We start from the raw sequence: 25940 nt of genomic DNA on the forward strand, positions 1-25940 counted from the left end.
TATGCTTTTGGTCACCTCTGTTTATATACATACATATTTTGGGAGTAAACAAAGTATTATATTGTATATTAGTTTGGAATTTTTTTTCTTTAAAGTTTTTAAAAATTTTTATTACTATTTTTAGATCACTGAATTAATAAGAAGTTCTTCAAGATAAGAACAACAAAAAAATTATACACCTTTTTGTGTAGTGCAAGTGCAAATAATTTTAATAAATTATTATTCTTAGTTTCAGGTTGCTAAAAATCGAAAATAGAAATTTGTTTTTAAGTGTTTCATTCAATCTCTTTTGTTCTAGGTTCCCTTTGCAATTTCCTCCACTTTCTCTCTCACATGCAGCAATTGCCTTTGTGTCTCTCTGTCAGTCCGTCTGTCCGTCTGTCCGGCTGTCCACTTGTCAGCGTGTCTGTCTGTCCACCCGCCTGTCATTTTCTTCTCTCTCTGCTTTTTTGTGCATTCTCATTTTTTGTGGTATCTGCATTATGTCTCTGCATTCATTGAAGCCGCCATTGTCCGAAAGGAATGGAAATTCGGTCGCCTTGGCCCACTGTTTACGGTTCGAAGCACTAACTGACAGCAGTTTTCATAAATCTTGCACATTGGACATCATCATCATTACCATCATCATTATCATTATCATTACTATCATCATGGGCCCTGGGCCTTGCACTTGCCACAAGATACAGTTATCTTAAGTGCTCTAAGTGCAAGCTGTCATTTGGTTTGTTTCCCAGTTTCCAGTTCTCAATTCTCATTTGTTTGTTTTCTTTTGCTTTGTTTGTTGTCATTCGTTCGCTCAACTTGCTTTTGACATTTTCGCAAAGATAAATTCCACAAATATATATCCATTTTTTTTAACACTATTTATTTAAGTATGTTGCATGCTACTCAAAACCCAATTTAAACACAAATGCATTTAATTTTGGAATATTTGTGATTTAGTAAATACTTATGCATATCGAGGGTATTTTTTACTTTCCTTTCTGGCATTAATTATCGATATTGATATCGATATTCATATGCAAATCATCAACTTTCACCTCGAGTCGCATAAAAATGAAATTGGTCAAGGCCCTGACAGGTCAGCGTGTCAAAGCGCCGGATAAACGACAAAGCCATCATCTGTTTAGGCCAAAACAATCAGGTCTTATGCTGACAGCATCAACAACAATAGGCATTAACGACTAAAACAGATTCCCAATTCGATCCAAAAAGTGCCGTTGTTTAAGGCATTTGTTAAACCAGTTTGTATTTTTTGTATTTTGCCAATTCAAGTTGATTTTCACATTTTTAGAACATTGTGAGTGAATGTGAAATGCAAATTAGACATTAGCTCGATCTTTGGCTGACCCAAATTCAAAGGTAATAAAATTGCGTGAATTTACCACAATCGGTTTAGTCGATGCCCAAAATATGCTGAAATCATGTTGCAGCCAACTTTAGTCAAGATATTCCTGATCATCGCGGTGGCATGTAAATTTAATTCATTTATTGTTTTTGACAATTTAATTTAGGGAATTTTATATATAAAAACAACAAAATTATTTTTGAAAATGAATATTAAACAAAATAACAAGTGATTTTATGATTTTTAAATGAAAATCAAGAAATAAGTGACATAGTGTTATTTATGATAGAATACGAAAATATATAAGATTTATTTAATTTAAATCAAAGTCAAAACAAATATTTCTTATGACTCAAAATAAAATTCTAAGATAAGAGTTATGCTATTAATTTTTTTATTAAATAAAAATAACAAACAAGAACTATTTTCCAGATGAAAAAAAATTATATATTATGACTTTTTTTAACATTAAATTGAGGGAAAAAAAAAATAAATATTTTGTAAAGTTTTTAAATAAAAATGAATAACAAGAACTATTTTTTAATTTTTAAATAAAAATCAATAAAAAGAATTCTGTCGATAAATAATAAAAATTAATGTAAGTTTCTGAGCGATTCTATACGATTTTTAGTACAAATTTAAATGGGATTTAATTTAATTTTTAAATTAATATTTTAATATTAACTATTTTATGCCTATTTCGATACTTACAGCTCAGCCGCTGTCCGCTGCGAAACACTGGAAACGTGCCCCAGTTCATGGGGCATTCAACGTGGATGTCTATGCGTATAATAAACCAGTGGTCAACCTCGTGGGTCAACAAGAAACTCAGTCAGGTCAGGCGTTGCCCATGGTCGAACTGTTGAAGCAACTCTCGCATAGCAGTCGCCGTGAAATATCTATGCAAAAATCACATTACCGAAATCTCGACACCGATAATTACATGGCACGTAACCAAGGTGTTGCCGCAGTGGCCACACATGCCACACTTGCCACAGTTGCCACAGCTAATGCAACCGCAGTTGCAGACCAGATAATTACCGAGCAAAAACAATCAAGTGAGAATCTTAGAGCAAGTGCAACCAACTTGGCCATAAACAGACAATTAGCGGAGCTGCAAATGAATTTCAGTTTGAAAAACTCGCACGCAATGCGAAATTTATATTCGCACGAGTTTTATGTGCAAAACATGGGCAAAAAGAAAATTGTGCTACTTAACACGCTGAGCAATTTCACCAGTTCTGGCCAGGATCGTAAACCAAACAACACTGAACTTATGAGCGAGCCATTGAAATTGAAATTGGCATTGCCAGAAATGGAGGACAAAAAGGAAGAGGAAGAGGAGGAGGAGGAGGAAATGGAAGAGACAACAACACCAATAGTGTTAGAAAGGTAACTTCAACAAATTCTCAATATTTCTTGTTCGACTTTCAAAAATAGTAGAACAAAAACATCGTCTAAATGTTAAAGAAACCAAACTAAATATTTAAAAAAATGCGAAACATATTTTAGAAAATTTATGCAAGACAAAATTTATCAAAAACATTTAGAGAAGAACAATTTGAAATATCTATTTAATTTATATAAACTCTAAATTGTTAGATAAGACGCCAAGTTTTTGGCTAGTTTCTTTTTCTGAAACTCAACATACATATTGGACCAATGTTAAAAAATAAATCAGAAAAAACAATGCCAAAAATTAGAAAATTAGTAAGAACTATTTTTTAATTTAAATAATGCGCTTTTTTTTAAACTTTCTTAAATTGGGCATTTTATTTTAATTGATTCCCAAGTTTTCATTTCCTTATAAAATTATTCCCTATTTTGGTTTCCTAGAAAAAATTTCCGATTTTTATAATATGTTCTTGTATTTTTTGTTCGGATTCTTAAAACAATTTTATGTGATTCGGCGTTATCTAAGTTTTGCCTTCACAATTTTGTTTTGCTTATATTTATTCCCTAATAACAAATTTTTTAATTTAAGACTTAGATTTTTTTGTTTGCAATTTCTAAGTTTTGTTTCCAAATTTCGTTATTCTTAAAGGGAATCAATGGAAAATTGGAGTGCACTGGAGTTGCCACCCAAAATCGAAGAGTCTGCAGCAATTAGCACATTGCAGCAAATGGAAAGAAATGGGGAGACAACAACTGAAGAGCTGACGCATAAGAGCCAAGTTAGTGAGCAGCTAACTGATGGCACTGATGACAACAATCATGGCTCAAAGCAGGCGAACATTATGACGTCTATCGAGGCGTCTAATGCAGCTAATGGTGATGAGACGGACAGAGGGAAAGAGATGGAAATGGAGGCAGAGAAGGAAGCTGATGTTGTCAAGAAGAACGACAGTCGGCATGACAATGATGGACAAGTTGCCACCATGCCACAATCAGTTGCAGTTGCCGACGGAGTTGCAGTTGCAACAGATAAGCCTCTGACTGTTGCAAAGTCCAAGCGAAAGCGAACAAAAACAAAGAGACCCAATGAAATTGATACAAAGTCAAACTCAACATGGAAACCGACTCCGACTCCGACTTCGACTCCGAGTTCTGGAGTTACGACAGCAAATGTCAAGGCGCCAGTGAAATCACTACCGGAAATCACTACCGACCAAAAGGGAAAGGGCAAGGGCAAGGGAAAAGGGAAAGGAAAGGGAAAGGTCAAGCATAAGGGTACAAAACATGAGCAGGAAATCGAAACTACGACAAATTGGTGGCATATACTACCATATGCGGAAATTAGAAAATTTTTGAATACGATTTATGATAGCATCACCGAGGAAGACGACGAACGTCGTCGTCATCGTCATCGTCGTGCCCAGCGGATATGACTGTGTGTCCAGTCCAATTGTCACGTTTAAGGGACAGGGGAAAACAGGAGGAAAGGGGGGAAAACTGATGTCCAGCGAGCGTTGAATTGAATTTCCGTTCAAATGAAACCAGTTGCCAATATGGAATTGTCAGGGACAGGGACAGGGATACATTTTAGTGTTGATTACAGCTAGCAAGTAAGTAACTACAGCTTAACTTAGTTTTTATGCTCAACACTGGGTCGTAAGAAAATAAAATATGCTCGTAAAAGTCGAGTAAAAGTTGAAAAATTCCATCTTAACTTGTGCTATATTTTTGACGTTATGTAGCAGTTTGAATGAATAAATTTAAAATGTATGATTGCTGGAATTGTATTTGAAACAAATCAAAAATGGTGTACACGTATAAGAAATAAATGACTCAGATTTAAGTTTTAGATTGCATAACAAAAAAATTATTCATTCAGAAAGAAAGGTTTATATAATTCGGAATATATCAGATTCACATTCTTTTCTTGTACTGAAAATATATTTTGACTTTTAGTTTTGATATAAGTGAAAAAAATATGAAACAATAATTGCTATTTAAATTTCAACTTATTTATAATTTATTAATATTTAAGTAAACAAATCGAAGACGACCATAATGATGACTTGGTTCACGCCAAATAAAATGAATTTGGACAGTTTAATGGCCAAGACAAGTAGCTAAGGGGTCAAAGGGCGGTCACCAGCTGTGACACGCGACTCGGCGGTCACAGGTTAAAGTTGAAAGCGGTCCAACGGCTTCCAGCTCTGAAGACAGCAGCTCAGCATGGCGTGAATTGGACATTAATGAGATAATAGTCTTATTTATTGTTCGACAACCTGTAAGACAGTTCTGACCAGGTCTAAAGCGCCAGTAGCAGCAACAGCAGCCACTGTGAATAAGTCAATAGTAAACTATCTTAAATCTTTAGTTTTTTTTATTTTATTTTGTTGTTTGTTAGCCTAGTAGCTAAGTGATACACAGGTTGATTAGTTTGTGATAATGTGTGTATAAACACATAGATCTCAGAGACGGTAAGTTTTGGAGCAAACAAATTTGGTAAGAATTTTCCTTTGTTTTTAAAGCTGACTTGGTTTTTTTTTTGGACTTTTCAATTGCATAAAATCGAATATAACGAATCATTTTAAATCTACAGTCCTGAAATTTAACACATAAAATTTGTGTTATTTTGTAAAAGTTTGCTAAAAATTTCATCTTAATCGGTTAATAAACAGGGCAGATATTGAAAAAGTAGAAGTTAATAGTTATAAGAATAGGTTAAACTTTGAAAATTTCTTAGACTACCTTTTTTTCTTCATTCAATTTTATTATATTTTGCATAAAAAAATTTAACACTGCTGTGTTTCAGCCTGAAAATGGTAAAAGAGCGAGCATAAAGTCAGCGCCTTTGTTCTAGTCAAGTTTTCAGTTCAAAGTTTTTTTTTTTTTTATTAAAATATTTGTCTAAATATTTATTTATATTTATTATTCAATTTACTTCATAATTTTATTTAAATAATTAATTTAAGATACTGTTACAGGGCATCCAACAGTCGAGCAACTTGACTGTCGTGTTCTTACTGGTTTTTATTGTTGTTTTTATCTATTTGTTGTTTTCATTTATTGAATTTAAGCAGCAAAGCGGATCTTTTGAACTTGTCTATCTGTGTTTACATAAGCATCTTGAAGTTGGCCAACAGCTTTCGCCGTATTTCGTGTCTTGGCCAACTTTGTCCTTCGCTCCACCTGCGCATAGATCCACAATTTGTGACCGGGCACGGCAAAGATCATGGGAATGGACTCAGAATCAACTGGAGGCGTATTTGTTGTAGTTGTTGTAGTTGCCAAATTGTTGTTGTTGTCATTTTGTGACAGTTGCACGCTGAATGCGTGCCCCTCGAACAGGTGTAATTGATAAGAGCAGAGCTCTGGGATGAGCTTGCAACGTGCTGTGGCATTGCCAGCGATTAGCGCCACTTGAGCGTGGTTTAATTTGGGTATTTGCTGCAGTGCCTCATCGTCGCCAGGGGCAGCATCCACCTGTAATAGCGTTAGCCAGGCTAAAAGCAGCAACAACATCCGCAATACATCGCACATTGCCATAGCGACACCTTTTTGGCCAAGTACCTGCTGCTCTTGAGCTACGATTGCGACTGGCATTTGGCCACGAATTCCAACTGAACTGAGCTCAACTCAAACCCGTTTTGGCTTTGACATGTCAACACACAATGACAACCGAATTTATGCTGTCACTCTCTAAGCCCTTTCGCTTTAAAACTCGCAAGTACGTAACAGATATAATATAACACGTTTAAGAGTAAAAAGCTCTTCTAGTACTTTCAAGAGTACTTGAAATCTGAATAATGTTAATCTATCAGAAGATATTAATTAAAAGTATTTGCAAAAGATTCAGAAACATCTTGTAATACATTAAGTGGCTTTGATATATTATAAAAAATACATTGAAATCAATACCAAGGAAAAAAACTTTGATCTCTCATAACTTTGCCAAAACTCAACCGATTTTCAAGCGGAATACCATTTTCTTCATGATTTGGTCCCCAAATTAGTTCTACATTCAAATTTTATACACTAAAAAAATTTCATATTTTTCGATTATAAGTCAAATTTTATCAAATTTTCCTTACCAACCCCTTAACATTTTTTGAAAAACTTTGATTTCTCATAACTTTGCCAAAATTCAACTGATTTTCATGCCAAATGTCATTTTGTTCATGATTTGGCCCCGAAATTGATTCTACATTCAAATTTTATACAGTAAAAATATTTCATATTTTTCGACTATAAGCCAAGAATCATCCAATTTTCCTTACCAACCTCTTTACATTTTTTGAAAATCTTTGATCTCTCATAACTTTGTCAAAACTCAACCGATTTTCATGCGGAATGTCATTTTTTTCATGATTTGGCCCCGAAATTCTACATTCAAATTTTATACAGTAAAAAAATTTATATATTTTCGACTATAAGCCAAGAATCATCCAAATTTCCTTACCAACCCCTTAACATTTTTTCATAAACTTTGATCTCTCATAGCTTTGCCAAAACTCAACCGATTTTCAAGCGGAAAACCATTTTCTTCATGATTTGGTTCCCAAATTAGTTCTGCATTTAAATATTATACACTGAAAAAGTTTCATATTTTTCGATTATAAGTCAAATATTATCCAATTTTCCTTACCTTACATTTTTTCAAAAACTTTGATCTCTCATAACTTTGCCAAAACTCAACCGATTTTCAAGCGGAATATCATTTTGTTTATGATTTGGTCCCAAAATTAATTCTACATTCAAATATTATACACTAAAAAAATTTCATATTTTTCGATTATAAGTCAAATATAATCCAATTTTCCTTACCAACCCCTTGTCATTGTTTCAAAAACTTTGATTCCTCATTGCTTGATCACCTCAAAATCTATTTTTTTTTTGGCTTATTTTTGGTTAATTTCGTTGTCAATCTAAATTTATTTTTGCATAAAATATACACACTGCTGATGTGTTATTTAGTATGTTCTATAATCTTTTTACAACATTAGGAATACCGTTTTACCTGAGGTTTTTGTAAATTAATATAGAAACTGTTGCCATGGCGTAAAAGCTGATTCTTGGGTCTTTTCGTTGGCGTATAACTCGATCTTCGGGTTTGTTTGTGGCGTTGTTTTTGTGATATTAATATGTAAGGTGTTCCATCGCGATCAGTCAGTTCGACGTATTCCGCCTGATCGGGTTGATTGCACAGCTTTGGGAAGTTGAAGCATAGAGAGCTGACAGACTTTGGTGGCGATTTGATGGACAGTTGCTGTGCCGGCTTTAAAATCTCATCAAGATTATCATCTATAATGCTCAAGTTGACAGGTTGGCTTGTTGGGTTTGTCGTTGGTGGAATTGTTGTTTCGGGAGGATTTGTGGGGGGAACTGTTGTCTCTGGTTGTGGTGTTGTGGCGACAGCAGTTGTGGGGGAAGCAGTTGTTGTGGTTGTTGTAGTTGTGGTTGTCCGCCTAGTTGGTTTTCTTGTTGGCCTTGGACGAGTTGGAGGTGGTGGGCGTGGCACGTATTCAACAATGGGCGGATTATTATAGTAATAATTCTCCCAGTAATCATTATAATAATCATTTATAGCAACGGATCTATCGGTTATCCTGGAATATGTTTCTCTGACCAGCATCGTTACTTGATTGACTCCAAGTTGGCACTGCAAACAGCAGCCAAAGACACACGTGATTTATAAACATTTCGAATTGCGATTTATCGATATCTAACACTTCTTTCCCAATATGAGTCTGGGAAAGAACTCAGTTAATATCTGCTAAATCCAAGTGCTTTTATATTGAAGCCAGACTGAGTTAATCCCACAATAAATACTTCTAATAAAGCTGCCCATTTTGATGTCGATGATTGATGATTGCCTTAGGCGTTACTTCACATTCAATGGCATTAAACTGCGAATCTTTTGGCCAACAAAGAGATTAAACAATACCTGACGATTATCACTTCTTTAACTAGCTTTTCAACAAGACTTAGTGTTTAAATTGTTGCATCAATACATTTTTAGAGAATACACATTTCACGCGGCTTTCATTCGTGAAATTTGAATTCAAGTCAAACAATCTGCACTGTATTTAATTAGCTGGATTCTGATTACTCTGTTTTTTTTTCATAGCATTTCTAGTGCATCATATAAGCAACATTTAATTTTATATGTTATATTAATTATCTGACGTATTCATCCAGCTGTGAATCAAAGTTCTGGATTTATACGAATCGGGATTTATTATTAAATAAATTTACTTTATGTGATTTAAAATCATATCATTTTATTATCTTTTCACATCGCATGAATAGCTTTCTAGTCTAATAAGCTATCAATGCATCTGAAACTGACTCGTTTTGCAATACAATATATGCGAATTTTGTTTGTTGGACAAATAAACTGTTGGGAGCAAAATTGTAGAAGCTTCCGGTTGGATAAGTTTTTAATTTTTAGTTAGTCGTTAAAATTGAACATATATTTTAAGCACTAGTATTTTTTTAAATCTGCGTTTTGAACTTTTTTGTCAAAATCACTTTATTTACCTGTGTTTTATACGAATTTTTAAACACAGTATGCAAAACATTAATGTCTATCCATTTTTTTTTTTATAAATATTAATATATTATTTTGTATAATTTTAATAATTTGTCATTAATTGTACATCATTTCTGTTTATAGTCTGGTAATATTAAATTAAAAAAACTTTTATGTCTTTTATACTTTTTTTAAACATGTTTCTTGATTTTTAAATCTAATTCACATATATCAAATAAATAGTCATGGCTCAAAAATCTAATTTGGAAGTAGTTTAAATTTATAATTGCATTTTTTTTCTCTTAATTTTTTTATCTGACAAACTTAAATTAGATTTATAACACTGGTTACAAATATAAGCAGTACTTATTAACAGGTTGGCCACAAAGTCGTGAATTTTGGATTCGGATTCGGTTTTGGATTTGGCAGAGAGGAGTGATAACTATTGTCTGTTCTTTAGCTGATATCCTTTGGAGTTATCCCTTTTTAATTACCGAGTTGGCTCCGTTGGGCTTGTCGGTATTGGAGTCTCTGTTGGTGCGATTGTCGGACGTGGAGGTCTTGGCTGTATTGCATGTACTGGGTATTTTACTGGATATACTGGATAATACAAAGGCGGTGGTGGTGGATGGTAGTAATAGACTCCTCTGTTGGCTGGTGGTTTTGTGTAGACTCCCAAACTCTTTGAAAAGGCGTCGCTGAAATCCAAGACAGGTACTACAACTCTATATCTTTCAGTCTTTAAGGAGATTCCCCAAGCTGTTCCAGCTGTCAACAGCAAAAGCCACATAGTTTTAGCCAACATTTTGGTGTGTTGAGGTCATGAAAACTGAACTTAAACTAAATTGAATCAAACGCAACACTTGAATTTATAGAGGCCTAAATAAAACAATTCCCGGACTTAACAAAACTAATATTGATTATACAATTTTATTTTCTTTTTAAATCACAAACAAAATACGATTATCGCTTGAATAACTTTCTAGTCTAATGAGTCAAACTCGTGCCTAAAATTGACCCCTTTTTCGATAAGACGAATTTGGTTTTGTATTGTAGTGTTTATAAGTTGAATGTGTTGCAACAGGTCGACGTCTTTGGGAATACCGTTGTCTCTTTGAGCCGGGCATTATCAATATCAAAGGTCGGCCATCTTTATCAGTTAGTCTGACAAATTGTGCATCAGGTCGTAGAGTAATGTGAAAAGATTCGTCATCATCATTGGAGTTATCCACTTCATCCTCGCTCACAGATGCGGGATTTCGAATTTTAAACCTGTTGACATTATTATTACCTATGCGAAGTAATGGAAACGGAACTGGCAATGCGGTTGATGGAGTGATTTCTACAATAGTTTCTTGGGTGGCAATTGAAGGCAACTCTGTTGGAGAAGAGGCGTCTGTTGTTGTTGGCAACTCTGTTGAGATGGGAAAATCTGTTGTTGTTGGCAACTCTGTTGGGAAATCTGTTGTTGTTGGCAATTCTGTTGTGATAGAAAATTCTGTTGTTGTTGGCAATGCTGTCGTGGAAGTTGTTGATTCTTCTGGCAATGCTGGTGAGGTGGATTCAGTAGCTGAGTCTGTTGGCAATGCTGTGGAGCTTGATGTCGAGTCTGTTGGCAATGCTGTTGAGCTGAGACCTAAAGTAGATTCAGTTGGCAATGCGGTTGGGCTAGAAACTGAAGTTGACTCGGCTGGCAATGCTGTTGACTCTGTTGGCAATGCTGTTGACTCTGTTGGCAATGCTGTTGACTCTGCTGGCAATGCTGTTGACTCTGTTGGCAATGCTGTTGACTCTGTTGGCAATGCTGTTGAGCTGGGAACTGCTGTAGACTCTGTTGGCAATGCTGCTGAGGTCGAAGTTGACTCTGTTGGCAATGCTGTTGAGCTGGGAACTGCTGTAGACTCTGTTGGCAATGCTGTTGAGGTCGAAGTTGACTCTGTTGGCAATGCTGTTGAGCTGGGAACTGCTGTAGACTCTGTTGGCAATGCTGCTGAGGTCGAAGTTGACTCTGTTGGCAATGCTGTTGACTCTGTTGGCAATGCTGTTGAGCTGGGAACTGCTGTAGACTCTGTTGGCAATGCTGTTGAGGTCGAAGTTGACTCTGTTGGCAACGCTGTTGAGCTGGGAACTGCTGTAGACTCTGTTGGCAATGCTGCTGAGGTCGAAGTTGACTCTGTTGGCAATGCTGTTGACTCTGTTGGCATTGCAGTTGAACTGGGAACCGCTGTAGGCTCTGCTGTTGAGCCGGAAGCCAAATTTGACTCTGTTGGCAATGCTGTTGAGCCTATTTCAGAAGTATGCTCTGCTGGTGATGCCGTTGATTCCGATATTGACTCCTCTGGCAATTCTGATAAGTTGGAAATCGCTGGTGACTCTGTTAGCAATGTTGCGGAGACACCATTCGGTTGTGTTCCCACCGAAGAAGTGCCGTGTGATGCTGGCCTGTGGGGTTTTACTGGCTTGTTTGGCTTGGAGTACAGCTGATATAGATAGTTATTGTAGGCCGCTATTTGATATTGTCTATTGAGATCCTCCAAGTATTTGTTGTAATTGATGTAGTTGTAATAATCATTCCAGTATTTCCAGTTTTGATTGTAGCTAGGTCGATGACTTGAAGGTCTTTGAGTTGTTGGAGTCGGTTCAGCATTCGTAGTGCCCGTTGTTATTTGCCTAAATATGTCACGAATATTCCAAGTTGGAAGCTGTAGGGTGAGTGGTCGTATATTAATCGTAGGCAACTGGGCCCAAACAGGCACCCAGGCCAAGAGAATTAGAATCCAGAGACGACTAATTAACATTTTAGCGACCTCACGTCAAAGCAACTCGTTTAGAACTGAATTTTCGTCAGCTTAGCACAAATGCTTATATATATTTGAGGCTACTTAATCGTGCATAGTGTGAATGGCTTATTTATCGTCTTAACCCAGACACAAAATGTAATAAAATGTGAAAAGATTTGAGCAGCGCTTTATTGTCTTAGAAAAATACGAAGAAAGAGCATTTAAATAATGGTTTTTGATCCGCAACAGCTGCACACAGAGAAAAATCGTATAGTTAAATTATATGCAGTCTGATTCTATTTATTCATATAACATTTTAAAATTATATGAATTGAAATATTTGAAATTAGCTAAAAGTTAACTATATGATAAAGAGTAATATAAAAGTGAAAAATAATAAGTAAAACTTAAATATTTTAATTTTATATTATATTGAAAATAGCAGCGTAATTAAACTAAATTTTATTCAAATTAAACAATTTTCATATGATTTTGTATTATTTTGTTTAAGTTAAAATCAAAATCAATATATATTTTATGTAAAATTCTCAATCGGTTTCAGATAATGAACCAAATCGGTTCTGCGTGAGGTTTTAAGTGATGATCAAAATAAATATTTCTAAAAAATTTCATACAGAAAATTTAATTTTAAATCGATTTTCGATTAATTATATTTTATATTTAATATTCAAATATTTTTTATTAACTAAGAAATGTTATAAGATTAAAAAGTTTATTATGTAATGAGTAATGTTGTATATTTAATAAAAAATCCTTTTAAATATATTTTTTTTTAAGATTGACTTATTTTATTTTAAACTCTTGTTCTCTGAGCATTTTTCTCTGAGTGTAGACTTGCTTTCATTCCATTCCAGATTGATCTAGATAACATGCTGTTGACTTCTAAAGTAGCCGACAAACGGTGGATCGACTAAGATCTTATTTGGATATTCGACATCATCTGCTGATTGCTGATCGTTATCCAAGTCGTATTTGATGCGAGAACCGTTCTTAAAGTCTATGTAATCATAGTCGGCCTCATTATCGTCAATTACCTGAGCGTCCTTCTCTACAGTAGGTGGTGCGGTTATTTTAGGTGCCACTGTGGTGCTCACGGCATTCACCTGTTCCAGAAAATCGGCCAAGACAGCGGGATTTACAGCTGCAGCTCCATTGCTAGTCATTGATTGTAATCCCTGAAGAATTCCCTGTATAAACTGTTCACGTATCAAAGAATTCGCATCGTCATTTTGAACATTTTGTGGCAACTCGTCAGACAGTTGAGACATTGGCTTTTGTGTAACCGGAAGTTCATCTTGTGGTCGTCGAATGGGAATTCCCGGCAAGATGCCACCTACTGGGCTCAACTGTGGATAACCCAGCAGAAAGAGCAGCGGCAAAGCTGTGCGTTCTTTCGACTCTGCCACATTTAGTGGCAAGCTGTGAACACTTAGAAAATCACAGATCAAAACAAATGAAAACAGTTGCAGAGCTCGTGTATTCATATTTATCGTTGTGAGTTCGCTGACCAACTAAATGTCGCCGTCAAAGATTTTGCATATTTAGCAAAGCAAAAGCGAAAGAAATATAAATGCAAATGGAAATTTAAAAAAACATATAAAACACTCAAAAAGTTTCTATGAAAATAAAAATTTCTCCACCCCAAGAAAAGAGTTGAACAATAAAAGCCAAATTCATGATTCAGTCAGTCATTTATTTATGCACTATTAACTAATTAATACCTAATGCGTTTGGAGCGCTGCTGTGACTGTTGTTGTTGTTGTTGTAGTCGTTGTTTTTGCTTCCTCTTCTTCAGTTTTTTGTTGGTTTTGCGTTGTTTTGTTTTAGTCTCGGAATTCGCTTTGCGCCACGATCCAAAGTCATCGCCCTCACCATAATCATCGCCATTTTCATCAGCATAATCATCGAGTTCGCCATCTAAGTAATCATCTTGATAGCCATCAATATCTTCCTGTTCATAATTCGAGTTTCTTATTCCCTGGATACCTTGGGAGCCAACATAACCCCGTTTTTCATATTGAGATATCAACCAACGTTGAAATTCCGCAATATCAGCAGCTCCACCAAAGACGGGTCTGTAATAATCCTCATCATGATGATGATGATGATGATGATATGGACGATTGTTGTATTGGTTGTAATAATTGAAGGGTAATTCAGCTCCATTTTGGGGTAACTGTGACAGTGATAGCTCTTGCACACTTAAACCGGGTATTTTATTAATGTGACTCAGGCCGTTCATCTGATATAGAGCTCCCTGTCCAGGTCGATATCCACCGAAGTATCCAGGTCGATAAGCACCGCCATATCCAGGTCGATAACCACCGGTATATACAGGTCGATATCCACCCCCGTATCCAGTCTGAGTTCCTCCATATAAATCTATATTGTCGCCAAAGAGCTGGAAGTTCGTTGGTTTACCGGGATCGAAGTTACCAACTATATCCTCTAAAGAAATGCGCTGAGCTGCAGATAATGCTGGGTTCGAACCCATATTAATATATCCATTGGTTGCTTGTGGCCTATAATTATATCGAATAGTATTCTGTTGATTAGGTGTAACAATCGTTCGTCTGACAATCTGTTGTTGTTGTTCCTTGGGTGTTTCAGAAGCAACAGCTGGAGTTGCAGGCTTTTCCTTCATCGAATTGAAGAGTCTGTTATACACATTCATCAAATTGATGTCATTATACAGCCTAGTAAGGTTTAAAGTTGGAAACTCCAACACGACCCTGTTGGGATCTTTTTGACGTAGTTCTTCCTGGGCCGTCACACTGACTCCTAGATACAGTAGCACCAACAGTATCTTCATCCCTTGCCGTGTCAACATTTTGCACTTTTTACTGAGACTGTTGAGCGTATTTCAAGCTCTATAACTGTAAACTGACTGAGGTCAGTTAAAAGCTAGCTCTATCTTTTATAACATGTTGACCCTACCAAATATTTAAATTGAGTTTCTAGCGAAATTTTGCATAAATAACTGATGATAATTTCGATGTTTCATTTTATGCGTTCTTCTAAAAATTAAATCGTGTGTCATTAAAAATCCAAATCATCGGCATTTTCAGGTCAAAGACATTTGTATTAATATAATTGGTGAAAGCTGAAAAGGACTGAGCAATTTACAATTATTTAATATCTTAGAACTATTACTTTGCTATTTTCCTCGCAATTTAATTCAATTTCATTTAAAGTTTAACAAGAAGTTGAAATCAATTGTTTTAATTGCCCATCAGAATTTTGTGTTATTATATTATAGTTGATATATTTAATTATTGTTTGGTTTAAAATTGTGCATATCAATTACATGCAATGTTTTTGCATCAATCCCCCAGGCTTATTTTCCTTGAGGGAAATTCTTAGTTATTTTCCAATTAAATGAATACACAAATATATTTAATAAATATCAATTTTGATTGTTATATATTTGCTCAGTACAAGGCTTATTAGGCAACGCAGAAAAATAAATACAATTACATTTTATAGTTATATATATTAATGGCATTATTATGTTTCCATTGCAAATTTCATTAAATTACATTATAAACTTAATAATGTCAGCTTGAGCTTTAACTTGACCCATTTTAACTGTATTTCTTTTTGATTTTTAATGTAAGCCATCGACTACCATTCATTACAAATATCATTAAAGTAGAATTAGACCATTATAGCGTCAGCTTGAGCACCAAATCATGCCTTAATTGTGTCGAGAATTTTAAAAACCATATATTTTAAATATATTTAAAACTAACTTTCATTACAATTTTCATTGAAATTGAGTTTAGACTTGTGCAAGGATTAAAAAATGAAATACTCTTGTGAATACATTTTATAAATATCTACTTTAATTGTATTTCTTTTTGATTTTTAATATTAGCTATCGACTACCATTCATTACAAATATCATTAAAGTACAATTAGACCATTATAGTGTCAGCTTGAGCACCAAATCGTGCCTTAATTGTGTCGAGAATTTTGAAAACCATATGTTTTAAGTATAATTGTCGCTAAAAATAATTTTCAGCTAACTTTCATTACAATTTTCATTGAAGTTGAGTTTAGACTTGTTCAAGGGTTAAAAAATGCAATACTCTTGTGAATACATTTTATAAATATCTATTTTAGTTGAATTTTTTATTCAGCTTTCGATAGTAATTTTCGGTTAGAATTCATTACAAATTTCATTAAATTATATTGAGGCCTCCATATTGTTAGCTTGAGCTTGAGGTTGAGCTTCAGCTTGAAGTTGTTGTTGTTGGGCTGGATTCAGAGCGACATAGATTTGCTGTACCCTGACTTTTTTGTTCTTCTTAGACTTCTTCTTGGGTTTTTGGCGACGCACCAGAATCGGACTTCTCTGAGGCTTTAGCGTGAGCTGATCCTCCTCATTGATGTCAACCAATTGATCAGCTGTCAGGTCTGGCTGATCGGCGAGTGTAAAGGTTCCTTCCTGATTGCTGTTGAATGGTCGATAAATCACAGGCACTGGCAACGACTGCGATTGAACCTGGAACTGTGGAAGTTGTTGGATCTGTTGAATTTGTGGAAGTTGTTGGATCGGCTGGATTTGTGGCACTTGTTGGATCGATTGAATCTGCTGCAACTGTTGAGCCTGATTTTGAGCCAAAATTAACTGAGTCAGTTGGGAAATATCATTCAATTGCATCTGTTCCTGAATGCGACCAGTTAAATCAACTCCAGGTATGGTGGTTCCGCCGCCTACAGTGCCTCCAGTGCCTCCAGACGAGTACGTAATATTGATGAATGGTGGGAAGATGTTTGGACCGCCGCCACCATAAGGATAATTATGATGCCCATAATGACCATGATGATGATGATGATGACCATGATGATGGTCATGTCCATGAGGATAATATGGCCTGTAGACGATTGGCTTGATGATCGTTTGTGGATGTGGCGGATGCACTGGATAGGGTACAGGATGTATCACGGGCGGTTGCTGTGGATACCCTGGATAAAATGGCGGATGTGGATACGCTGGTTGGGACGGCGGTGTGATTATAATCGGTTTCGAATCGTACAATGGATATCTCGCTGGTTCTGAAGCGCTGACAATCGAAAAGATCCGTCCCTGTGGCTCAGGATCCTCTTCATCGACATTCTCCGTTGCGGCACGGGCAAAAATCTGATATGCCTGTGTTTGTGTGAACACACAAAATCCAAAGAGGATTAATATTGCGCTAATTCGTAGCATTCTTTGACCTATTGGAGAACAAAATAGAACTGATCCAAAGTCAAATGGCAAAGAGTCTTTATATAGATTACAAAATGGGCAGGTCGAGTTCAGTTCCAGTTCAGTTCATTAATTTTAGCCTATTAATTATGTAAATGCCATTTCAACTCTTCTTGTTGAAAAAATATATGTTTATTAATTTACATAGCATAAAATATGTGCATATTTATTTTAATCGGTATCTCAGCCGCATGTCAAAGTTGATATTCCCTATTAGGCGATTTTAATTCAACATTTTATTTAATTCCATTCTGTGACGATCGTAAAAATTTTTGCATATTTTTATGAACAACGTGTGAATGAAAGTTTAAAACATTTAACTAATTAGGTTTATGTTCAACACGTGAAGTACTTTCAAATTCCGCGAAAATTTGATATGATTGAAGCTCTATTTTAAAATTCCATATCACTACATTTTTATTTTAATAGTTGATATTTCCTTTTAGGCGTTTTTAATTCAACATTTTATTTAATTTCATTCTGTGACGATCGTACAAACTTTTGCATAGTTTTATGAACAACGTGTGAATGAAAGTTTTAAACATTATACAAATTCGTCGAAAATTTGATATGATCTCAAGTGATCCTGGTAGATCGGCAGCTCTAGTTCAAAATTCCTTATTAACACTGGCTGAATTTCTTGTGGTTGAAACAGCAAAATTTCAGGCTCCTCCAGCGGTGAAAATTCATCTTCCAAATCGCGACCGAGTTGATTTAGATTAATTATATGTGGTTCTCTCTGAAAGCGATTAAAGACTCTTCTCCAGAATGCCTTGACTGGTCTACCTTGATCTACACTACCAGTTGTTCCATTCCGCTCTGGTTTCTGCAAAGCACTCATCAACCAGGCAGGTTGATTCGGTCCAACTTGTAGTTGTCCATCGGCAGAATACGTCACAACATGAATATTTGGAGTTCCACTGAAACCAAAGGGTAGACAATTCGAAAGACCGATCAAAACAAGACTAAATAAAACGACAAGCATTTCGTTTAAATATTATTTGAAGTCTAAACACAATGCTCTCATTGTTCTTCAGCTTATATACTCTAATATTCTCTTTACCTAGACTGTGATTAATTACTGAACTAATTAAAGTCTGGTAGAAAAAGCACAAAAATTTCATGTCAGTCACATGTCACTGTCAGAGTTCAAGTATTACAACTGATCAGTTTAAACGCGATTAACTGCTAAAATTCCACTTGATCTTATCAAAACTGGGTTATTTTTGAACGAATGGCATTTGGTTTAATTTCATATTTTATTCATCACATACTTTGGGTGTGGAATTTCGCATGTCTTTTTATCTATATTTAATAGACCTTTTTTTACACAAAAAAAAATATTTTTCTTTAAACAAATTTTCTTTGGCAGTTAAAAGTTTTTTTTTGTCAGATAAATATTAATTTGCAATATTTCTTGAAATATATAAAGGTTAAATTGTGTCTCATTAATTAAAAAAAAGATTTAATATTAAAATTCTTTATTTTACAAACTGATTATTAACAGTGTACCATCAGTATTTCAACTTGGCATAGATTATGCGCTTAGCTGATTTTATTAGTCCAATTTATTTGCATTTGAATAGTTTTTTAGATGATGGCGAGCTGAATTTTGACTCTCTCCTAATGCATCAGCAAAACGTGCTATTTTTTATATCCTTTGTGCTTTTAATACATAAATTAGGTTATTAGGTTCTTAGGTTCGTTTGGAATATCTTGATATTTGTGTATAAATACAATATATAAATACGCATGTGCGTTATAAGATTCAAATCATTTGGAAAGAGCTGCTCTCAAAATGAGCTTCAAAGTGGTTTTCTGTCTATTTCTGGCACTTTGGTGTGGCATCTCCATTGCCGTTCCCGTGGAACCAACGAAGTCAAGTCGTGATGACTTCTATACGGATCTCGAGGAAATCGATGAGGAAAGCAGCAGTCTAGCTCTCGCTGCATCCGAGGAAATTGATGAAGAGGAGGCGGAGGATTCGTATTATCCGGATTCTTATCTGGACCGTCCAAGACCACCGGGAAATAACAATGGTCATAATAATGGACATAATAATGGTCATAATAATGGACATAATCATGGTCATAATCATGGACATAATAATGGTCATAATCATGGTCATAATCATGGACATAATAGTGGTCATGGTAGCGGACATAATCATGGACATAATAGCGGACATAATCATGGTCATAATCATGGTCATAATGATGGTCATAATCATGGTCATAATCATGGTAATAATCATGGTCATAACCATGGTCATAATCATGGTCATCATCATGGAGATCATCATGAGCATCATCATGGATATCCTGGATATCACGGATATCCCGGATATTCAGGTTATCCAAGTTATCCCAGTTATCCAAGCTATTCTTATCCTGGATTTCCGTACTATGGCTTTCCATTCAATGGATTTCCCAGCTATTCCGGCTATCCATATCAGTCTCCAAGTCATTCTTATCACCATCATTACTATGACAAAAGGGCAGTGGAAACGTCGAACTTCTGCCAAACCATTTTAGAAATGGGCGGTGTTTGCGCCTCAACATAATCCCAATGAGAATACTTTTATAATAAATCATTTAAACAAAATAAAAATATACATAACACCAAACATAACTTTTTTTTATTAATTTTACCAAATTTAATAGGTTTAATTGAATTTCTATGAGCTTAAAATATATCTGCATTCGTTTTAAAATGTTTAATCAAAATTTAATTTTACTTTATTTAAGTATTTTTAATTTTTTACGTAGCAAAATATCATTTTATTCCGATTTTATTTTTTGGCGTAGAACTTAGTGAACCTTATTATCTACAGTGCATTAAAATATACATTGATTGTCAAATTATTTCCCAACCAAAATGCCTAGTTTTGTAAGAAAAATATTTATTTTATGTATTTATTTAAATTTGCTTTTAGAATTCTGTTATTTGTATTTTTATACCCGTTACTTAAAAAATATGTTAAAGGGTATATTGTGTTCGTTTAAATGTAACATATGTAACAGGGATTAGAAGGCATCTCCGACCCCATAAAGTATATATATTCTTGATCAGCATCAACAGACGAGTCGATATAGCCATGTGTGTCTGTCCGTCTGTCTGTCTGTCCGTCTGCCCGTCTGTCTGTCTGTCTGTCTGTCTGTCTGTCCGTCTGTCTGTCCGTCTGTCTGTCTGTCTGTCCGTCTGTCTGTCTGTCCGTCTGTCCGTATGAACAAAAGGATCTCAAAGACTAAAAGAGATGGAGTAGATTTCTATGGACCCCACGCAGATCAAGTTTGTTTCAAATTTAAGTCACGTGATGGCGAATTAAAGTTATCAGAGCAAAACAAGTAATTTCTTTAAAGTACTTTTAGATATATTAATATAAGTAACGGGTATCCTATGGTCGGGTACTCGACTATAGCCTTTTCCACATGTTTATTTATTAAGTTGTTATTTATTAAACAAAATAAATAAATACTGTAAGTTCAAGAATCTTGAATTAAGAAACCGGTTATATACATAAGTATTAAAAGTTGGCATAGATTGTGTTCTAATCTGATGATATTAGTCCAAGTTATTTGCATGCGAATAGTTCTTTAGATGATGACGATCTGATTTTTGATTCTTTCTTAATGCGTCAGCTAAACATGATATTATTCTAGGCCTTTTATGGGTTTTCAACAAAATTAGGTTAATGTTTTTATGAGTTTGGAATAACTTGACATTTGTGTAAAAATATATAAATACGCATGTGCGTTATAAGATTCAAATCATTTGGAAAGAGCTGCTCTCAAAATGAGCTTCAAAGTGGTTTTCTGTCTATTTCTGGCACTTTGGTGTGGCATCTCCATTGCCGCTGCCGTGGAGCCAACGGAGTCAAGTCGTGATGATCTCGATACCGATCTCGGATATGTCGATGAGGGAAGCAGCAGTCTAGCCCTCGCTGCAGTCGAGGAAATTGTTGACGGCGAGACGGAGAGCGAGCTGGAGGTTGGTGGCAGACCTGGCAGACCAGGTAGACCTGGCAGACCTGGCAGACCGGGCAGACCCGGCAGACCTGGCAGACCTGGCACACCTGGTCATCATCATCCGGGCCATCCAAGTTATCCTCATCACCCTCATCACCCTCATTACCCTCAATACCCTGGATATCCCGGCTATCCCGGCTATCCTGGCTATCCTGGTTATCCTAGTTATCCCGGATATCCTGGCTATCCCAGTTATCCTGGTTATCCAAGTTATCCTGGTTATCCCAGCTATCCTAGTTATCCCAGTTATCCTGGTTATCCGTATTACCACTATCCATACTATGGACACGGCTATCCCTATCCAGGTTATCCCCACCACCACCACAGGACAGAAGAAACAACACAGCCGACAAAGCTCTGCAAGACAGTCCTAGGATTGGGCAATATTTGCGCTTCAGTATGAGCACAACGACAATACTTTTATAATAAAACACATTAAAGAACAAAATACCAAACTAAACCCGTTTTTATTGATTTAATTTCATTTAATTTATTACATTTTTCTATACGTTGAAAATTCGCTACTATTGTGCTTAAATTTTTTATGGGAATGAGCTATATTGAAAGTTCGCAAAAAGTGTGTTTCAATGTTTCCAGGTAAGAAACGCTTATTAAAGTTTTGCCAAAAAATTATTTGCAGGAATAATTAAATTAATAATTATCATCTAAATTTTGGTTTAGTGGATAACTTTCTATTAAATTTTAATTATTTATTTGAACTAATTATATTTACTTTAAAGTGCTTCTTCCTTTCATTTTTGTGCCTTAATTTATGCGATTTTCTGCGACTAATCAATTTATAATCATCTAGAAACGTAGTCAAGTGGAGAATCTTCTTTTACATTCATTTAAGATTTATTGTTTAATCTGCTTAGCTTGACATTTATTGCTTGTGAAAGAATGAGTAATTTGATAGCGATCAAAGCATATTCAAAAGGTGGGTCCACTTTTGATTTGTAAGCCAACTAAAATGGCTTAACTAATTTGCATATTAATAACTCACAATCTCGGCTTGGAAGTGTGTGTCAACCCGAAAAGATTCTCACTCGGGTCGTTGGCTTTTTACATTGTACTGCAAGTGTTAACTGAAAGTAGTATATAAACTACGAGCTCAATGAAGAGTTTAACAGTTGAAAACCTTCTTTCACCCACAAGATGAGCGTGACATTTGTGCTTAGTCTATTGTTGGCACTTTGGAGTGGTCTTTCCCTGGCCAAGGATTACACTGGAGCCATGGATGAGAGCAGTATATTTAGGCCAGATCCTTATGCTGCTGTAGCCTACTTTGTCAATCCAAGAAGCCTCCAGAAGACAGGACTTGGACAGGGCCGACTAATCAACTGGAATCGTGCTCGAATGCCCTTCAAGAACTATTTATTTCCCAAAGTGGATAATGCGGATAAGGATACAAATGCAGAAATTGATGTCGATGCTGATGTGGATATGGATACTGATGAAAATCCGACAACAGACTCACTTTACAATTCTTTTTATCCATTTCCCCCGCATTATTATGATGGTTATCACTATAATTCTTATCCGTATACTTACAATCCGTATTATAATTATCCGTATACTGGTTATCCTGTCTTTCCTAAACATGGTTATCATTATCCTGGCTACAATTTTCCTGGCTATCCAAATCATACTCCCTTCACCAATTAAGTCGGGAAAATAAAGAAACTGAAAAAAAGTTTATCCACGAGAATTGATTTGCATATAAAGAAAATAAACTTAATGAAAACAGGGTTTATTTTTAATTTGAAAATATAAATAAAATTAATAAAAAATTTTAAACTGAAAATTTGTTTACGATCGTTTAATAAATAGAGAAGTTTTTTAAGAAACTAGTTTCGAAAATGTGTTTCAGATAAATGATTGAAATTTAGGCATGAATGATCTTTTTCATAGTTTTTTAATAATTAATATTATACCTCAAAAATCTAAGCACATCTCATTTTTAGCAATCTATTATTGATGCCCATTTAAATATTTACGAAATATTAGTAATTGATCGTACACAGAAATAAAATATTTGTAATATTCGCATGGATAATGTTTTTCTTAGCATGTATTTTACAAAAATTTTTTTAGGATATAGATATACAAAAGTATGAAAAATAATTTCAGTCAAGTACAAAATTATTATAATAAATCCAAAGTTCGAAGTAGTTGCTGGGAACGAAATTAAACCAGCTCTTAAATCAAATAATTCGTATTAGAAAGAAATGCTCGAACATATTGAAAAGGCATCAATCAAATTTGCATTAAGTGTGGTTATAAAAATGATCATTTCGCCAAAAATTGAATTAACTCTTCGTTCGTATAGAAGAAACAGTTAAATCAGAGCGAAATTTCGCCATGTTCTTAACTAAATTTAATGACTCAACTGCTTTGCATGCTATTGTTTGGCATATTCGCATTCAAATTGGATTTTTTAAGGCGTTGTCTTCGTATTGTTGCAGATGGAGTAGACTGTCAACTATGTGGGTCAATTTTAATATCTGTGAATTAAGTTATCCGCCAAGAAGTCAGAAGAAGATCAGGTCTTTTGTGATTTGAGACGAGACCTGTCTATAAATACGAAATGCCAAAGAGCCATTAATCAGTTCGATAGAAGCGCTCACAAAATGAGCTTGAAATTTGTTCTGTGCCTGTTGTTGGCACTATGTTGTGGCCTGGCCGTGGCAAAGTCCGTGCCAAAGACGGAAAGACAGGTGCTGTTCTATAAGCTGGAGGATGTCGGCAATGACGATCCGGAGATGTACGAGCCTGAGGCTTTCTACAGCAATTTGAGGAGCCAGAAGGAGGAGGACGATGAAAGTAGTACTCTGACAATGCCTGATGACGAGCAAGAGGAAGACACGACTCAGGACACAGCACGTCAGTTGGCATATCCTTCGTCTCCCTACTATTATCCACCCTACGGATATCCACCCTACTACTATCCTTACCCACCACCGGGCTCAGCACAACCGGCTCCACCACCACCAAAGGACGAGACTGAGCCTGATGATAAGCCATCAACACCACCAGGACATCAGCATCCTCCAGGACATCATCTTCCTGGACCGTATCCTCCAGGACATCATCATCCTCCTGGTCATTATCCACCTGGACATCATCATCCTCCTGGTCATTATCCACCTGGACATCACCATCCTCCTGGTCCTTATCCACCTCATCATCATCATCCTCCTGGACACCATCATCCTGGCCATCCTGGCTATCCCTATCCTGGCTATCCTTATCCTGGTTGGCCATATCCCGGCTATCCATATCCTTATCCAGGTTATCCCTATCCCAAGCCACCCAAGCCAACACCGAAACCACCGCAAGAAGACAACACCAAATACTGCAAAATTATCATTCCATTTGGCAAGGTGTGTTTCTGAACGTTCGAAAAATTAAATTAATTCAAAAAATATTTATTGAAAATAAAACTATTCCTGACACAATATAATTACCATGGTAGCTTTATATTTTCTTAGCTAAAAGAACGAATCAGAAAGCTAAGCAAAGTTGACTGTATCAAAACAATTTATGTTCGATCTAAGATGATTATTCTGATCTAATTACAATGGACAGATAGAGCGAATTTGGGTATAAAAGATAATAAATAATATAATATAAATTTTAAAAAAATCAAGTATTGTATCAATGTACTTGATTTAAGTTTAATGAGCATTATGCAACGCTACCTGATTAAATTATCGGAATCCTAAGCTTGGGTTTTAATTAACTCCTAACTCTTTATTCGCACAAAAGAAAGTTTTAAATTATAGCGAAATTTCGCAATGCGCTTTACTGAATTTGGCATATTCGCATCCAAATTAGATGTTAAAGGTAGGTAGGAAATTATTAAAATATACGATTTACGTAATCCACCATAAAGTGAAAGTAAATATAACTGAAATTATGATTATGAATTCGCAATGTCTTTCGACTATAAATGCTAAAGTCGTTTAAGCCATAATTCAGTTCGATAGTAGAATTCGCAATATGAACTTAAGATTTGCCGAATCTCTTTTGCTGATACTTTGTTGTGGCCTGGCGGTGGCAAATTCTGTGACAGAGTCTGACAGGAATGACGCGGTCCAAAAACTGATGATGGAACGTCGGAAGGATGACAAAGGATACAGTGCTAGGGCAACATGTACAAATGTGGTGAATTGCTTATTTGCAATGATACCTAGACCAACTCAACCTACGGCTCCTACTAGACCGACTGGACCTACTAGACCTCCAAGACCTACTAGACCTACTAGACCTACTAGGCCTACTAGGCCTACTAGACCCACTAGACCGCCGGCAACGTATCTTCCACCAACCGATAAGCCGCAACCACCTAAAACGACCAGGAGACCACCGCCGATTGAAGTACAGTTTATTCTGAGTCTCCTAGGAGGAAACTCAGGATTAGGCAACAACAGGCCATCAGTTTCTCTCCAGGGAGGAAGCAACAACAGACCCGCAGGAGGCAACAACAGACCCTTGGGAGGTCTACTGGGAGGTGGCAACAACAGACCAGCAATTCCTCTCCTGGGAGGAGGCAACAACAGACCAACAGTTCCTCTACTGGGAG

The 25940-nt window shown here is 35.7% G+C and overlaps 4 protein-coding genes across 4 annotated transcripts; 2 read left to right on the plus strand and 2 right to left on the minus strand.

Moving 5' to 3' along the window:
* The first annotated feature begins 1424 nt into the window (after positions 1 to 1424).
* LOC117785858 lies at positions 1425 to 4176 on the plus strand. Its single transcript, XM_034624115.1, has 4 exons — positions 1425 to 1473; positions 2062 to 2318; positions 2394 to 2740; positions 3393 to 4176. Exons 1-4 carry the CDS (start codon positions 1425 to 1427, stop codon positions 4174 to 4176), a joined length of 1437 nt encoding a protein of 478 aa, XP_034480006.1.
* A 1552-nt stretch (positions 4177 to 5728) lies between these two features.
* Positions 5729 to 6286, minus strand: LOC117785865. The gene has a single exon (XM_034624123.1). It carries the CDS (start codon positions 6284 to 6286, stop codon positions 5813 to 5815), a length of 474 nt encoding a protein of 157 aa, XP_034480014.1. The 3' UTR covers positions 5729 to 5812.
* A 9976-nt stretch (positions 6287 to 16262) lies between these two features.
* On the minus strand, positions 16263 to 18622 carry LOC117785870 (alpha/beta-gliadin MM1-like). Its single transcript, XM_034624129.1, has 3 exons — positions 18602 to 18622; positions 16962 to 17228; positions 16263 to 16745 (listed from the first exon to the last, which is right to left on the minus strand). Exons 1-3 carry the CDS (start codon positions 18620 to 18622, stop codon positions 16263 to 16265), a joined length of 771 nt encoding a protein of 256 aa, XP_034480020.1.
* A 5363-nt stretch (positions 18623 to 23985) lies between these two features.
* Positions 23986 to 24750, plus strand: LOC117785877 (basic proline-rich protein). Its single transcript, XM_034624137.1, has one exon. It carries the CDS (start codon positions 23986 to 23988, stop codon positions 24748 to 24750), a length of 765 nt encoding a protein of 254 aa, XP_034480028.1.
* The last annotated feature ends 1190 nt before the right edge of the window (positions 24751 to 25940 follow it).

The sequence above is a fragment of the Drosophila innubila genome, assembly GCF_004354385.1.
Source record: "Drosophila innubila isolate TH190305 chromosome 2R unlocalized genomic scaffold, UK_Dinn_1.0 1_C_2R, whole genome shotgun sequence".
Classification (NCBI taxonomy): Eukaryota; Metazoa; Arthropoda; class Insecta; order Diptera; family Drosophilidae; genus Drosophila; species Drosophila innubila.